At 35.9% G+C, this 17,290-nt stretch overlaps 1 protein-coding gene across 2 annotated transcripts in view; it reads right to left on the bottom strand.

Annotated features, from left to right (window-relative positions):
* Nucleotides 1-17,290, bottom strand: part of PREX2 (phosphatidylinositol-3,4,5-trisphosphate dependent Rac exchange factor 2) — a 169,538-nt gene that overhangs the window by 100,557 nt on the left and 51,691 nt on the right. For both annotated transcript variants that reach the window (XM_021555585.3, XM_085573856.1), the window contains exons 7-9: nucleotides 10,687-10,820; nucleotides 8,554-8,657; nucleotides 1,546-1,695 (exon numbers count right to left, since the gene is read on the bottom strand). In XM_021555585.3, the coding sequence (XP_021411260.3) occupies nucleotides 1,546-1,695; nucleotides 8,554-8,657; nucleotides 10,687-10,820 (388 nt within the window). The remainder of the gene's footprint in view (nucleotides 1-1,545; nucleotides 1,696-8,553; nucleotides 8,658-10,686; nucleotides 10,821-17,290) is intronic.

The raw sequence follows: 17,290 nt of genomic DNA, 5'->3' as shown, positions 1-17,290 counted from the left end.
TCTCTGATTCTTCCAAATCATTTAGTTTTTGACAATTCTGTGTTGCAATCTGAACCTATGTGTGTCTCATCTCCTCCCCATTTCATGGTTTTCTTCTTGGTAGCAAACCCACTGAGAGCATCAGGACCTGAAATCTTCCACAAATCATAGGATGCTAAAATCCTAAGACATGCATTAGCTTTGGGACGGCTACCTCAGACCTCCAGCTTGCCAAAGTTTAGCTCCAACTCATTTCTATTACCAGCTGCTCAGTTGATTAGTGTGAAATAGTTAGAATTCATCAACATAAAATACTACTACTTAGTCTTTGTATTTCTTGCTTAAAGCATCAAGAGCCTAAGGGAGACATGATACTTAACAGAGAAGTAAGATTTACTGAAAATGTTTTAGTCAGTTCCAAACAAGGCCTTATACAGAAGCAGACAAACCTGGTTTGTTTTTGGGTTTTTTTTTTTTTTTGCATTTGACACCATGTCCACCACATTGCTTTTTCACTTTTTAAATATTTTTCATATTTTAAAAGTGTTGAGAGTTTAGACCTCTAAAGTATCTTTTTAGCTTTTCTGCTATAAATTCCTGATGACACTGCTGATTAGCCAGTGCTGAAACACCCTACTTGAAATTCTGGTCCTACAACAGATTCTAGAACATCCAGTATTCAACTTTAAAGGACCAAAGAAAATATTGTTAGTGTCCATTTACAACAGAGGTACTAACCAATAGTTACTGCAACAGGCAATGGAAAACCTACAAAAATCAGGGAAAAAAATCATGGATCTAAATATAAGGTCATATTTTCTTTCAGTATCAAGGCTCCAAATAGCATTACTAATTAGGATATTTAGGCTTTCAAATGAAATTAGCTCCAGAAAATGATGGTGCATTCATCTTCCCCTGCTTCTACTTTGTGCTGGGTTCACCTTGAACACATGAAGTTATTCATGGTCATATTTGAGATCAGGATTATATTTCATCCAAGTATTCTTCCACTTTAATTCAGTTACTCAGAAAGATAATCGTTTCCCAAGGTAATTGGAAATGGTGATTATTTTCTTGGGTAGGAGGCAATACATCCAAGATGGAGTTGTGAATGTGTTGTGTACCATTTCAGTTTGGATCATCTGCATTAAGATCCAGCACAAAAAGCCTGCTCATTTCAGTGATTCAAATGGCCAGTCACAAAGGAAATCAGTGCATACAAATCCCTTGAGGCATTTAGGATAGACCCTCAGATACCACAAACCACAATAATACACAGGTCTCAATGAATTTATGACAATTTTTACTGGTTGAGGATAAGCTGTAAAATCACAGATTAAATCATCTCCCCATTCCTCAAACAGATTTACTACCAGCATATATGATTCAAGACATTATGCCCTTCCCAGTACAAGTTTGATTCATTTTTCCCAGGCTGATATCCACAAATCTTCAGCTGAACCTGACACAACAAGTTTGCCTACCAGCTGGTTTTGCTTTATATCTCAACACAAAAATACAGTATGGCTTTCTGGCAGAGCAACACAAGGAAGTTTATGGACCTACCTTTTCTCCTCTCTCGCTCTTTCAAAATAGCTTCCAGCCATTCTTGCTTCTCTTCAGGGGTTTTTGCCATGCATACAAACCATTTATTCTTTGCCGTGTTGTGGATCTTCCAGCCATTAATAACAGTGTGGCCACTGCTGTGGTAGTCAGCTAGGAATAGATAAAATTGCTTAAAGAGCACCAATTCTTAAAACAAGCAATAGCAATAGTTGACACAATTATTAAAAAACTTATCACCACGCATAAAAGCCCGGAAAATACAGAAGAATTAAAATTAATTTAAAGCTATCTGTGTGGCTGTGAACTGTGGTATAACTTAATAAACTGTACTTTGGATTTTAGTAAAAAGTGTTCTTTGTACAGTGGAACACAGATTTGCTTAGCATATGAAAGAAGGTATAAAGTCAACACTAAAACAGGCAGAGTCCTATTAAAAAAAAAAGATAACAGTACTTTGGAGTACTGTTAAACTGTAATAAATAATTCCTTAAACAAGCAGCATTGTGCTTTTGCCCCTTAAATTGCTCAGAGTTGCTGTGGTGATTGTCTGATTTACTATTAAGTGTAAAAAAGGACTAAATATGCAGGGGGGAAATACAATTTCAATTTCACAAGTAATCAAAGCACAGATATTTGGTGAATCTTTACTGGTTACCTGAATAAGCAAATATCTACCCTTACTAGTTTAAACAAACTGGAATATAATAAACCAAATGCATAATTCCTGAAATATGTTCCTAACAGCCTCATATTTGATAAGCACATTATGAGAGGCAAGGGTTGCTGATGTTCTTAGATAACTAGAACTCCTGACATGCAACATGTAAAAATATCTATGCTATAGAAATCTAATTATTCACTATTTATTACTCTATATTTAATTCTATAGCAATTGATCTTACCATGCTAGTCCATAAATCTCATTCCGAAATTCCAAAACTAATCCCCTAACTATCCTTCACAAGGATTGCATTGATTTTCTGGTGGAAAAATTGTGAGGGATAAATGCTTTATGATAAGAAATAATGTTTTTTTCATAAAACACAGACTAAAAAACTGGAGCTATCAACTACAATACAAAACACTAAGAAAAATCAAAGGTCAATATTTTCTCACCACAAACTTTCATTAAGGAGCAAAAAAATCCTAAGGCCAACCCTGAATTAGTGCAATAACTACGCAGCTTTTCATTTAGTAAACACTTTTTCAGCCCTATTTTTTATGATGAGATGAGATTTTCTGAAACTGAAACCCTTGCTGAAATGCTTGCTAAGATTTATCATAAATCTCAGCAGACATGCTAGTATCCTTTCAATAACTTTGCATTTTAATTAGATGGAAAGCAGCCAAGCATTGTGTACTGGGCTGGGAAATGTCAGGAACTACTAGAAAATCATGAGACTGATGGCTAACTTCTAAACCAACAAAACTTTCTAGTACTCAAAGCACATAAAATGTGCAAGCAAGTCTGTGACAGGGAAAAATATGAAGTCATTTTTTCAACATCATGTTTATGCCACTCAGCTATTTATCATATTTTTATTTGCATAGCCTACACACAGTATACTTTGTTTCTTTAAAAACATTGTTTCTTGAAAATTACCCATCATACTATTCATACACTTACAAAATCAGACCCAAAAGTCAAGGACAAGAAATAAGTCTCAGACAGAAACTCTCAAATGACAGACTCCAGACCCTCGGGGATCAGAGGCAGAAATAAAGTTAAGGTTCCTTTGTTTAGTTTTTAAGTTAGAGGTGAATACATATAAAAACACAGGGTCATAATTTTCCTGTGGTCTTTGTTACTGTATATCTATCATCACAAGACATGTTGTGTAGGGAAATGATTACTGGTTTATAGCACTAAAAATTGTGGCCAAAAAAAAACATCAAAAATGAGGGCTCAGACTCACAAATGGATTCAGATTACCCCACTTCAGACAAAAGTTTGGTGTCAATTTAGTAGCTTAAGTAACTTAATTATAAAAAAAAAATTGTGTGCCCAGACACTTGAATCTGTCAATGTGGAAATGATTTTTTAAATTTGCAGCTTCCTTGGCATCTGAGGATTTGTAACTGCAGGGCCAGGAGCACTTCAGCTGTTTGACCACACTCACCTCATTCCACCACAAACTCACAGAATTCTGGGGAAGGCCCAATCACCAAGCTAGGTATTATGACTGCCTAATGTATACAAAGGGCACTGAACGCAGGTGGATGAAAATGTGCAGCAGTGGTCCAGCTTTGCCATAGTAACGACCTGCTGGGATGCCCACTTGCACTTCAGCCTCTGTCTGAAGGGTAATCTGAATCCATTTATGAGTCTGCTTTCTCCTTTACTCTTCATGCTCCCCACAAAAGGGACCAATTCTCCAAGGCTCCCATGACTGATTTGTTCTCTCCAATACACCCAATGCCCATAGTCAAGGGCAGGTCAGTATTACACTGTCATCCCATATAAACTCCTACCTTCTTTGACCTGGCTGTTGGGCAAAATCTGGGCAGCTGGAGGTGTGCATGTCCTGCCTGCCTGCCCAGCTGCTCTGCACATCTGCACGCTCTTCACACCAATGCAATCAATCACAGCTGGCAGCCAGGCTAAGCAAATAATTTGCAAACCTGACATAATGGTTACAGAAGGAAGAAGAGCACGAGACTGCTGTTTGCTCCATGCCAAGTCTGAACAAGCAGGATCAACAAATCATTAAACCTACATCTTCCCTATGAAAGGTGATGAAAGATGACATCATCATTCAATGTGACTTAGTAATGCATTAAAGTAATTTGAACTGCAATATACTGTTTAAAATTCAATATTCATATCTTTGAGTGATGCATAAGAAGCAAATTGTTGCAGCCATATAAAAAAGAATTTTCTTCTTCCCTTAAAAAAAACCAAAAAACAGAAGTCTCTGTACTGAAGTACTTTTATGTTTCTTAGAGGTTCTTAGGAGCATCAATGCTCAGAAACCCCATGGAAATAATTGCTGCATATTATCAACTGCCACCCTCCATGTGTACTTTTTGGTGGAGTTTCCAGCTACTTTTATCATGTTGTGTTTTTTCTATATCATGTCTCAGTTCAAGACTAGAGGACAGAACTACTACACTAGAAGCAAACATAAATCTGGTATTTCCTAAGTCTCAAGTGATTTTATTCATAAATTAAGTACCATTCATTTAATGGCTGATGAATGACTTTAGAAATGTATTTTTCTCTCAAAAGTGAATTTTAGAAACTTGGGTACAGAAAAAAAGGATACGATTACCATAAAACCACCTTTCTAATACTTGAAAATATTTGTGAAGCCATATTATTTTAAGACCATAAATAGTTTGCCCTGATAACTAATATGCATCCCACTTTAATCAGTGCAATCAAGAAAAGCAGTGCGCTTCATGGTGCTGAAATAAAAAAAGAAAGCTGAAACCAACTGTACTGCTGAGCCAAGGCCTAATTTCATCAAAGAAAAATTGCTTCTCAGAAAAAGCTTTCTTAATTTCTGTAGGCATGTCATTAGCATGATAATAAACCACACTGGGAATCTGTTTTGCTATTTCTATGCTTCTACCCACAAAAAACGAAGATTACATTCCTACATCTATCAATGCTGAGAGCAAACACTCTCAGTTGCCTTGTTCCATGAAGCTCCATAGTTCCTTATATAAAGTGAGCAGGGGATCCCAAAATCTGCAGTAAGGAACTGTGGAAATATCATCTAGACTCAATAGACTTTAATTTCTTTAAAGAGATCCATATGGAGTGCATGACAAAGAGTCCTGCACAGATATGATAATACAAGCACTCTGCACTCAGAGCTTCCACTCTAAATTAGGAATCACACAAATTGATAGGTAATAGATGATTAAAGAGAATAAAATAATGCAATACCAAAAAAAGCACATGCAAAGCTAATTTAAGTGACACTAGGATGTTACTCCTCTTGGAATGCAATGAGACAAAAACAGCTCAAACACTAATGACTACAGGGGATGAGAAACAAGACATCTGGGTGTAACAAATGAGAACAGTAAAGAAAGCAGGGCAGTAAAGAAAGGTTAAAGAAGAACATCATGATCTGAGTGAAAGAAAAAACATCTGTGTGAAGAGAGGAAACACAGAAGTCTCACAAGGAAGGAAAAGAGCAGGTAGCATTAAATAAAAAAGGGGAGGGTGAACAGAAAAAGGCAGAAAGATGTCACAGGCCAGGGAATTAACATAGAAATTTCCAAATCTCAAAGAAAACCACAGAAAGGAGGGATGAAATAGCAGTAATTACAAGGAAAAATAAATCTTAGGATATTGGATACACTGACATGGGAAAAGCAGAAAATGTGGTGATAAGGAAAAAATGCAAGTAAAAAGAATCATAACACAGTTTGGGCTGGAAATAGCCTGCAATGAGCAGGGACATTTTCAGATCAGGTTGCTCAGAGCTCCATTCAACCTAATTTTGAATGCTTCTAGGGACTGAGCATCCACCAACTCTAGTAAGTTATATATCAGACTAACCAAACTATTAATGATGTTGCAGAAGTGTGGAAAGGAGTATGGATTCTGTAAATAATGTGTATATAAATGTGACAAGAACTGATATGGCTCAGGGGGAAGGAAACATGAATCCTCCAGGACTGGGTACAAGGCTATAGGAAATGAGTACAGTAGCAAAATTTCCTGGGGCTGAAGGAAATTAGACAACTGGTGTCTGCATAGAGGAAGACTATTTGGGCTTAGCCACATTATAATTCAGGACTCACTGAGGAAGAAAAACAGGCAGGAAGGAAAAGGAACAGTGTGAAAAATACCAAGGACTGAATAGCTAGAACAAGTAAATGAAGAAAGGTAGGACAGAGAGAGGATCAAAGAAACATTTCCTAAAGCCAACACTAAATGCACAACAATATGTAGGCAGGAGTCAGTTAAAGATGAATAGTTACTGAATTCTTGGAATATTCATCAAGAAGAAGATGGTGGGTATAATTCTCTGGACATAGTAATGTTAACACTTAGAAGCAAAGAGATGCTGTCTTAGAAAGTGATATGTTGCAAACAGGGAAACTGCCTTTTATTTCAAAAGCCCATTTAGGAAGATGAAAGAAAATAAATGAAAGGAAGTCAAACAGTACATGACAGGAAAGACTGAAATAATCAACTCTCTTTTTTGCATAAACAAAACCTGAGATTTTATACAAATAAAGCTAAACGTTGGGCAGTGATACAGGTTGGAAAAGGGGAATAGCAGGATAATGAATATTAAATAAAATATATTCAACTCAAAGAGGCTTGAAGAAATTCACTGCAGTGTACCCACAGATAGCTTGAAATCACTAACTAAATGAGGGGGCCTGGTGAAGGACATAACCCAAAACAGATGTCAAGAAGTTTTTATAAAAAACGTCTGGTAAGCAAAGACAATGAATCAAGTGTGACATCACCGTATGTTCAGCATTTTTCACCATTTTTATCAATAGCTTAAATGGTTCAGTGCTAACATTGTCCACAGAACCAAGCCAAGAAGCATTGCAAGAGCTCTGGGGAACAAGATGTGAATTCTGAATACTTAACAAATTGTACAAATGGTAAGATAAAACTCAGTACAGAAAAGAAAGTAATTATTAGTCCTACTCTCAGACATTAATACAGTATAAAATAAAATGGGATAGGTACCAGTACTGCACAAAATGCTCCGCTATGGTATTCTGGAACATAAATGAGAAGACTGAAAAATAATACTCTCAGAAAAGCCAAACAATCCTGGGAATAGTAGCAGACATCCCACATTGCAGCATTACAGTAATTATTCTGGCACTGGTAAAATTTAAGCTCTAGACACTTCAGTCATTAATTCCAAGCATTTATTAATGTATTTTTTTTATATAAAATTGAATGTGAATGCCTAAAAATGGAAGCAAACTGATCAAAAAACAAAATCCAAATGACAAAAATAAAATTATAAAATAAGAAATAATAAAAACATAACACATGAATAAAAGTTGTAAAATATGAGATGAAGGAAAGAGACAACAGTCTTCCAATAAACTGTTTTGTTGCAATAAGAACAATAGTCAATTTTTCATCCAAGTCAATTCTACTGTCTACTCTGTAAAACAAGAAGTGAGCAAACTATTCTGAAGACAAGGAACCCAGGAATACATTAAAAACAAATTTTAAAGAAATATTCAATTCCTGTGAAGTTTACTTAGAAGTAAATTCATTGTTCTTAATACTCAATTCTAGAACAAAATTACATTGAGAAATGCTTGAAATCCATAGTAGAGGACAAACCAAACACTTTTAAAATATCAGGAGAAGCAATACATAACTCACAGGAATTCCTGCCAGACTTACATATTTGCAATGCCACTGCAAGTTTCATACATCACTTTTTTAGCTTTACATTAAAAAAACCCAAAATATTTTAATTGCAGGAAAAAGTAATTATTGTTAAGCTTAAAGGTTAAACTCAAGTTTCCAAAACAAAATTGACATGTCTAGGAATACTTTGGGTTTCCACTTTGCTAATATATGTCAGGAAGATTTTAAATAATCTTATGGATTATATCCCTAAAGATGTTTTTAAAAATCCTTCCTTATGTTATAATTTCAGCATTTATAATGTTTCATCCCAACAGAGGTAGGTTTTCCACTTGCTGTTATAAATATACCATGTACCTATGGATAAGTTCTTTAAGAGTGCTGGAATGCTGTAAAGTGAGGTTAAATATGTAATTTCAGCTAAGCAATAAATGTCACCTTATTTTATTACTTTGTTCATGTACAGATAAAATACTCATCTATGGCTGCCCAACTCATAATGGATGAAAGCAATGATGTGTCACAGAAGCAGAATTTTGATATTAACAGACAGTGCTTTTAAAACAGCATCTTCCTCTTTCCTTCTAAATATAAGGAGCATCCTCCATTCTAAAAGAAATCATGAAGCTGCATTTGATTTCACCACCTCAAAAGATGGCTCTGGAAATGAGCCACACAAATATACTCACCTGTTCCATCATCTACGTTCTCCACTTCCATCACTTCTGTGTTTATTCTGCCCCGGAAAAGGTAACGGTGGCCATCTGTAGATGCTTTGCTGTTCTTCAATCTCCTGAAAAAAGAAAGCACAGAAGAGCACACCATTCACTCCCTTCTTCTATGTTTCTACACTGCTACCTGTACACGCAGATTTAGAGACCACAACACCTTAATACCTGTGCAATTGAGTTGTGGAATGGGATGCTGAATGGGATGCTGCTGAGGGAAATGCAAAGATGCTATGGCTGGTAAGAGTCAGCTGCAAATTCCTGCCTGAATGAGAGCTCATCAGGAAAGTCTCACTCTGTAAAAGCTCTGCTCCAACACTTGGGTACCTATATGCTGTTGTCTGCCATCAAAGACAAAAAAAGGAGAGCCTTTCTTCCCAGCTGATCTAGTCTCCCCATTAGTCTAAAAATTCAGCATGGGAGTAGTGTGACTGAAAATAATTAAATGAGAACATCTTTGGATAGAAATCTTGACCTATGTATGTTAGCACCATAAGTGGGATTTATGTAGGGAAGGATGAAGACATCTTTCCTTCCTAATATAAGGGTTAACCAAGAATTGTGATTAAGGATTGCTGAAGTTTGTGGCAGTTTCACTGCATTATGTTCCAAAGCACTTTGCATTGCTGTTACTGTTCCCAGTGAAGCCACTGCCTTTGGAGAACCCCAGTTCTAGACAGCTTTTCACACCTCAGTTAAGGCAGGGATTATTGTCTATCAATTTTTGCCTATGATGATAATTAATAGTGTATATCAAATAAAGGTCAGCTCCTAAGAGTTAAGGATCTCCTGAATTTTGACCTTTATTCATTCCAAAGAGGTACTAATTTTCATAAAATTACCTGCCTCTCAATCATTACATTATTACTGTCTTATGAGTAACCCTACTACACCATAAATTTATTATTCAAAAATTGAGTAATACATTAAAAATACAAAAAAGTATAAAAGCAAAACCAGAATAAAGTTTCAGTAGCACGTGTTTTTTCTTTCCAAAGTGAGTGACTCCAATATCTCTACTGAGTTTAAAACTGTAAACCCAAATATAGCATTCCATGTTTACACAAATCTGCCACAAAAGGATGGTTAAAAATTACATTAAATATCTCATACCATAAAGGCAAGGCAATTTTTGTAAAATTACCAAAATACAATTTCTCTCTTTACATACTTGCCAATCAATATTTTAAGTTTCTTGCTGGAAATAATCAATTAATTTCTCATCTTAAATTTTGAAATTATATTCTAAATTTATTTAGTCCTATATCTGCAGAGATGCCACCATGGTACCAGCCAGTGACATGATTATTCGTAACTAAAAAACCACAGACAACCTTTCATGCATTTTGAGATTTTCATCCAATAGTGCATTTTAACGAGAATAGGGCTACAAAATTATGCAACTTAGTGGAAGACAGCTGAAAAGATACTATGTAACCAACAACTTATTTGTAATTGCTGGACAATAAACTACAACAAATATCAGAAATTTTAGAAGAAGATGTATCATGTATCCAGGAATCTCTCAAATATCTATCCAGTAACATGTATTTAGTGGCTACTCTAAAACAACTTCTGGATTAAAGAGACAAATTTGAGCATCAAGAGAAATATACGTACATAGGAGAACCCTTATTTCTCACAACATTATCTACAGAAGCTTGCTGCTGAACTAAGAGATTGCTCTTTGGAATGCAGCAAGCAGCAGCTTTCTGGCTGTTTTCCCCGATTACAAATATAAGGCATCAAACTTAAATCTGTAGAGACTTATTTTATTCCACAGGCTACAATACTAATCTGTTTGAATGAAAAATTGAGACTGTTTACACTGCCTAGAAGAGAGTAAGACCATCACATATAACCTGCTGTAGAAGGCTGACAAAACAGATTCTTTTCCCCGACACTTCACCACTAGGATTATGCATCCATATAATTTTTTCCAGTTGTTTGAATTAATAATTAATAATTAATAATTCTCTTTGATAAGTTTCTTATAAAGATGATAACTTTTATGGTGCGGTTCTTACAGAACAACATACTCATGATTAGCTCTATTGTGAGAAAAACACATTATTCTTGAAAGTAATCATTTACCTGTGCTTTTTTTTGCAGTAGACCAGAAGATTATCAAAAAGAAAAAATATCCTCTCTTGGATATTTCCTGCTGAAATTTTCAGTAGTAGTCCACTTCGCAGCATTTCTGTACATGTGTCTGTGATGTTGGACCCCTAAAATTGAGTGGAAAGAGATTACTCTTTTAGTGAGAACTGAAGTACTTTGCCTCAACTAAGGAAACGTTTCTTATACAAAATCACAAGTATAAAAATTCTCTGGAAAGAAGTCATGGTAATTTATTGCATTGTAATTATGCAGTAATCTGTAAGGATGTTTGACACTAGCTTTGTGAATAGATACAGTTTTATAACAAAAAGTTTCTAAATTATATTACTTTTATGCAAAGATCTCTCCTGAAAATCAGGTCAACTTTATCTAATAACTCATATCCTCAGTAACTTTATTCCATAATGTCTGAAAATTGGGCTTTACAAGACATAATCTATGCCATGATGTAATTGGAAGCTGAAGCAACCTGGGACTTGAGCACCACTAAGGGTGCATGCTTCTACACTAGATTAGGCTAAGTACAGAAACAAAAATTAAAAACCAACAAGATATAAAACTTGGGCAAAGCCAAGAGTGGCATGTACAGCTAGGACTGTCTAATACACTTCCTTCTAACCTACTCCAAAGACATCAGAATTTTGGTAAGGTTTAGATGTTTGGGATTAAACTTCCCCATGGCTCATTTTTGCCTCAAGACAGATCATTCATGTGAAAAGGTCATCAGGTATTTTAATAAAATCAAAGAGAAGCAACTTTAAGAAAGGAAAATATTTTCCAAAACAACTTATATGAAAAAATCATGGTACTTCTATGTCTTGCAAAGAGAAATTTACCTCTCAAGCAAGCCTACCTTGAATTCTGAGGTACATTTTTCTAGTCTGAAAAATCATGCTCTGTTGGGGAATGCTCCTGTGGGACAGAGCTGCTGTCCATGTGCATGTCCATCCAGACATGCAATCCTATTGATAATTTTATTATCTATTGTGTTGGCTGCATCAAGCATACACCCAGAGTTTGAAGAGTTTCCTGACTTGAGTGTGCCAAAGCCAGCTTGGAAAACCTGCAAAAGCCAGGGCCCTTCTGTCATCTTCACATGTTCTGAATGGTTTAGGCATGTGATAGCTGCAGTTACTTCCTCTTCTTGATCTAACCACAGTAGTCCAAAGAAAAATGGATTCAATTAAGAGCCAAGAAGTGATTATGCATTCTGTTCTCACAGTTCTTCATCCTACTGTCCATCCTTTGTATGTCACAGCTGTGAACATTGAGCAATAGCTCAGACTGTCCTAAGGAGAATGCAGTCTGTTTACAGAGATAAGTGAGATTGCACAACCCCACACTGGAGCACAATCCTGGTCTCTAAGCAAAGCCACTCCAGGATCTGTATTAACTAACCACTACTGCTTCCATTCAGGATCAAGTGCTCAAACAAGCCAGAGATGAATGTCACCTATAGCCACTCCAGCATATTTCCCTTCCTAACACAGCATCAGTACCAGCATGCTAATTTTACAGTTTTATTCAAAATCAAGCACTGAAACATTTTAAAACACACTCAGTGATATAAATTAGGCATAAATTAGGGCTGTGTGTAATGCTTGTTCACTATAATTACAGAAAAACAGGTCACTTTTTTCCATTCTATTTCATTGTTTTTGTGTATTAAAGAGTAAACAATATCTTATTCTGTGTTTCAAATTTGCTTATTATTATTATTTGCTTTACTTATTAACAATTTGCATTTTAAAAGGTTGGATACTTTCTAAAGAGGTTTGTTTTTTCACAAAACTTCAACTTGGCAGAAAAATAGTAGTTTTTTGTAAGGAAGCTAAAAAATATCAGCTTAAGGCTTCAAAATTGTACAAGAAGTTTCAGCTTTCTAAAAAATGATGGGATTTTTTTCATGGAAAAGATTTTACAAATTTTTTTTTCTTTTCTTATTGAAGAATTTAGTTTTCAGTATAGAAAAACACAATCTTTTCCCAACAGTTCTAGCAAGATCTGCTACTGTGCCAGCATCTTGTCATAAAATAACACATTTAATACATATTTTAAGTATCTATAGTTCAAGCTACCTGACTTATTTACAATTGCCTCATTCATGATTCAAGTTTAACGTGACTGTATGGCAGTGAGGGTTGTCTGTCCCACATTACTACACTTTATTATCCTCCTAATTTTCTTCCCTTTGTAAAATATACTGCTAGGTGACGAAAACAAGGTTCTAGAGATACTTTTTTTCCCTCTGAGGTATTTCATCCAAAGACTGAACAGTGTTAATGTTACTTCTCAGATACTTTCTGGCAAGATCACAACCCATGCTGGTGTGATCACAGGTCAGTGAATTTTGTTAGGGCTGTTTTATTTGCTGAAGTCCAAGGGAATAAGAAAACAGGATCAGGAGTCACATCTTCGTGTCCTACTTAACATGGCTAGTGCAGAAAAATCCCCTGTCACTCCCCTGCCTATGTAATACTTAGGATTTGCCTGTTCCTAGACTTTGGGTGGGCATGGAGAAAAATGGAAGGGCATACTACATGAAAGCACTGCTGCTTCTACGTTGCTCTCCACCACATCCCTTAGAGATGAAAACCATGCCTGAGGAAGGATGAAGCATAGAGCACACACAGGCACTGCCATATCTACCATGCAATCCAAAGGGCTGACAACCACAACAAGTTTTCATAAAGGATGGAACTACACCTTAACTCTCCCAAGAGTTCTCAACAGGAACACAAAGCTACAGTTGATAACCAGCCCAGTAGGACAATTCACTTATCAGCTCCAAGCTGTCTCATGGGGGAAGGGTCAAGGCTGCAGTAAAATATGAGGGGGTCATCCTCACCCCAGAAGCAGGTGAGACTTTCTGCTGCACAGCTAAAACTGAACTACACTACCTACAATATATTTGGAACAAGTATTACCAAAACCTCCTGACACAAATGTGTTTTCATTAAGTGTTTGCACTGAAACGACCACAGGCATTTCCAATATGAGCAACTTGAATTTGAAAAGCAATTTGCTATTTTGAAGTTTTAATGGACATTTAAACTCAGTGCTTGTAAGATGAAATGAAAAAGTTGCTCAGCCTAAATGTAAAATCACTACTACTATGCTATCCATGCTTCTCTATATTTAAAGTACCTGCAAGTAGATCATGGGCTATTTTCAGTGAAACCAGTGTTTTTGTAATCTGTCAATTTGCAAATGCCATGTATTGTAGAAACAAACCTATTTTAATGATCTTCCAACAAATCATATAAATAATTCAGCTGAGGGAAAAATCCAACCTGCAAAGCAAGCTTATACTGTGAATCTAGACTAATTTTACCTCCATCTGTTCTACTGGGTCACTAAAGACTGTACAGCAATCCTCTTCTGTAGGTAGCACCCCAACTAAATACTCTGTGCCCTTTGAGGATAGCTGGTAGGGAAATGAAAAACCCATAAAATCTTGGAGTCTGCAGGCTATTTAAGTATAACTGGCTTCTGATAACCTTTGGTTGTCAGTCAGACACTTATTATTCTAACTCAGGAAGCAGCTCAGGTGAGAGGTCTGAAATCTGGGCTACCACGACCGTATCAAAAAATGAAAGGACTGGAAGAAGAGAGACTAGATCTCAGGTAAAATATTACTTGATGATATGGAATCACATCAATGAATAATATTTGGAATGGAGAGGAACAGAATACCCCATGCTATTGTCACTAAGTTGGCCTATGACTCATATTGGGTTGTTCAGCTTCCAGCTTACAACAAATGCAACAATTTTATTTTTTCTTCTCTCACTGAAACATCCAAGTTAATTTTACTGAGAGACTCCTTGAGCTGCTGAGCCATTCTTCAACTGAGATAGCCACCTACACAAGTTCTGAATTCAGGCCAATAAATTAAAACACTTAGGAAATAAAGTGAGAAAGTCATTATAGTCAAAATCATCTTTCTTGAAACAGATGTTCCATTTTTTCCATGAATCTGTATTTTTATCATAATAAACACAAGCTTCATTTTATGACAATTAAGTATAGGAATTCAAGTCATGCTTTGATCAGATTCTAAAAATAGTCTTTATTTTTTTTCCCCTTCCTTCTAGTTGGGGCCAAGCAATGTGCTAAGCATTTCCTTCTGGAAGGAAATCTCCAACAAGTTTGCCTCTTTATTTTCAGCATTGCAGAAAAACAGATGTTTATTTAATTAAATCCACTCTCAAACATTGCATTCAGGAACGTTTTTTGTAGTTGTTGGGAATCCATCAAAATACTGTTAGCTCATATACATGCTCTGGAATTCTGACCATTTCAAGGACTAACCTTATACTATGTATGAAAAAGATGCACATCTTAAGATCAAGGCAATTTTGCCAGATTGTGCACCCTGTGGTTGCCATATGATATCAAACCCGATCAGCTAAAATACAATAAACACTGCATAACTCTACTGGAAACTGTTGTCCTATTTTAAGACAACAGCACTCTTTCAGAGTTCAAGCACAGGTAAAATTCTAAAATGAAATCTAGGAAGAGGGGAGGTGGAAAAAATAAAACAAAAACCAAAACAAACAAACAAACAAAAAAAACCACAAAAAAACCCCACCATGACTGGTAGAAATTACTTTGTTACAGAGGAGAGAATACATACTGAGCACAGGGAGAATAAGTCTCATTAACACACTTTCAATAGTAACCATATTTCCTACCAGAAGAAACTTCCTGCAGGAAGTGGATTCCCTGTTCAGGGATAGAGGTTTGAGAACAGTAGATTCTTAAACAACTTATATGACTAACAATGCATTGAGTTAATAATACCGTAACTTTATACTTGAGTGTGTTCATTAAGAAGGATTTGACAAATATCTATGATGCAGACACTGGAAGCAAGTAGAAGACTTTTAATCACTGTAGTGCAGTAGAAAATTTAATTGAAAAGTTAAAAATAATGGTTGGAATAAAGTGGTGATAGACAATAAGGATTATTTAGCTAATTTCCTTGCCATAAAGTTTTGAGCACTTAACTTGCTATTGCTCCTATCATGAGGTTACCAAATAAACATTTAAATGTTCAGATACACTAACCTTCCCAAGTTACTGCTGATGCTAGCAACTTCAAGCTAATTACATGAAGAAACACTTTTTCACTGAGTCTAAAGAAGGAGCTGTTAAGTGACAGCAACTAGACCTCCTCTCAATTCGAACATTTAGAATTTTACTTTATATTAATCCTCTCTTTTTCAAAATGCTACAACCAATACAATGGCATTTGTTTTGAATTTTTTTTCAGATAGTTAATAAGTGCAGAAAGTTTTGTCTGAATATGGATCAGCAATTCTATCACTTTTTTACTTGCTAAAATTCCTTCTCACGATGTGCAGTGAATTTTAGTGGTATATTCATAGTGACCATCCTGTACTAAAATATTACAGTGCACTGAAATCCAGCATGAGATGATTTGCCAGAAATGGAAAAGTAGTTCTGGAAAATGCCTCTACAGAAGGAAAAAAATACCTGAAGTAAAACATTTCAAATCATAAAATGCACTGAAGAAACGTGAGGGATTTTGATAAAAGTAAAATTAGTTACTTAATCCACATTTACAATGAATCAAGTCTTCCTACACTACTCAATTAACAACAAACTAAAGGTTTGCAAAAGTCCACTGATCAGGAGCATACAGGAAATAATTATGTGGTATCATGAGTAGTATTTTGGGGGGGGTCTTTGTTCAGATCTATGCTCCTTTCAGACAGTGGCTTGTTCTGCTGAATCCTTCTGGATGACAGGGGAAAGCTAAATCCACTACTGCAGAACCAGAGCACATCCTTAGGCACAGCGAAGTTCAAGAAACAGCAGGTACACTAAAATCAGGAGGTGTAGGGAGGGAACAGAGCTGTGCACAAACTATTTATTTCTGCTGTTTTACCTATTATAAATATATAATTAAAAGTTGTCTTTTCTAGTCAATGTTCTAATTGTTATTTGTCAGACTTTGTGAGGAACTCTCTCAGTAAAAGTTCAGACAGGTCTGCCTTGAGGCTTTCTTTGCTCCAATGTCCCATCTGTGTCCCATCCGCATCCCTAACCCTTCCTTTCCTAGGCACCACACAAAGGAAATTTCCCACTATATAGACTGAGATTCTCCAGTACCAGACTAATGTGCAACAAACACATTTTTCTTGCTACATCTCCCAGTCTGCAAGCCTTCCACAAAGCTTAAAGAGATAAAACCTCTTCCTCCAGTTCTTAAGCAGCTTTCTCAGGAAGAGAAGTAGCATATTCAAGCAAAGTATTCAAAAAAGCAAAGGACAACACTTCCATGTTGAAATCTGCCTCTTGGTCTTTTAAGTCAGTTTTGAATATGATTACACTGTTTGCTTTATATTTCTTTCATTGAAACTTCATTTGTGTTTGCCTTCCATCCCAGTGCAGTCAGCTCAGATATCAATACAAAACAACCAAGGGAATTTAAAGATACACTCTTATCTGCACCTGTCTTTCCTTATGAACTAATAATAGTGCTCAGAGTAATTCAAAAGAAAGTTTTGGGTGCTACAACTACTTGATCTCATTTTCTTGAGGA

This window comes from Lonchura striata, chromosome 2, assembly GCF_050655825.1.
Source record: "Lonchura striata isolate lonStrDom1 chromosome 2, ASM5065582v1, whole genome shotgun sequence".
Classification (NCBI taxonomy): domain Eukaryota; kingdom Metazoa; phylum Chordata; class Aves; order Passeriformes; family Estrildidae; genus Lonchura; species Lonchura striata.
This window is presented reverse-complemented; position numbering and strand designations above follow the sequence as displayed.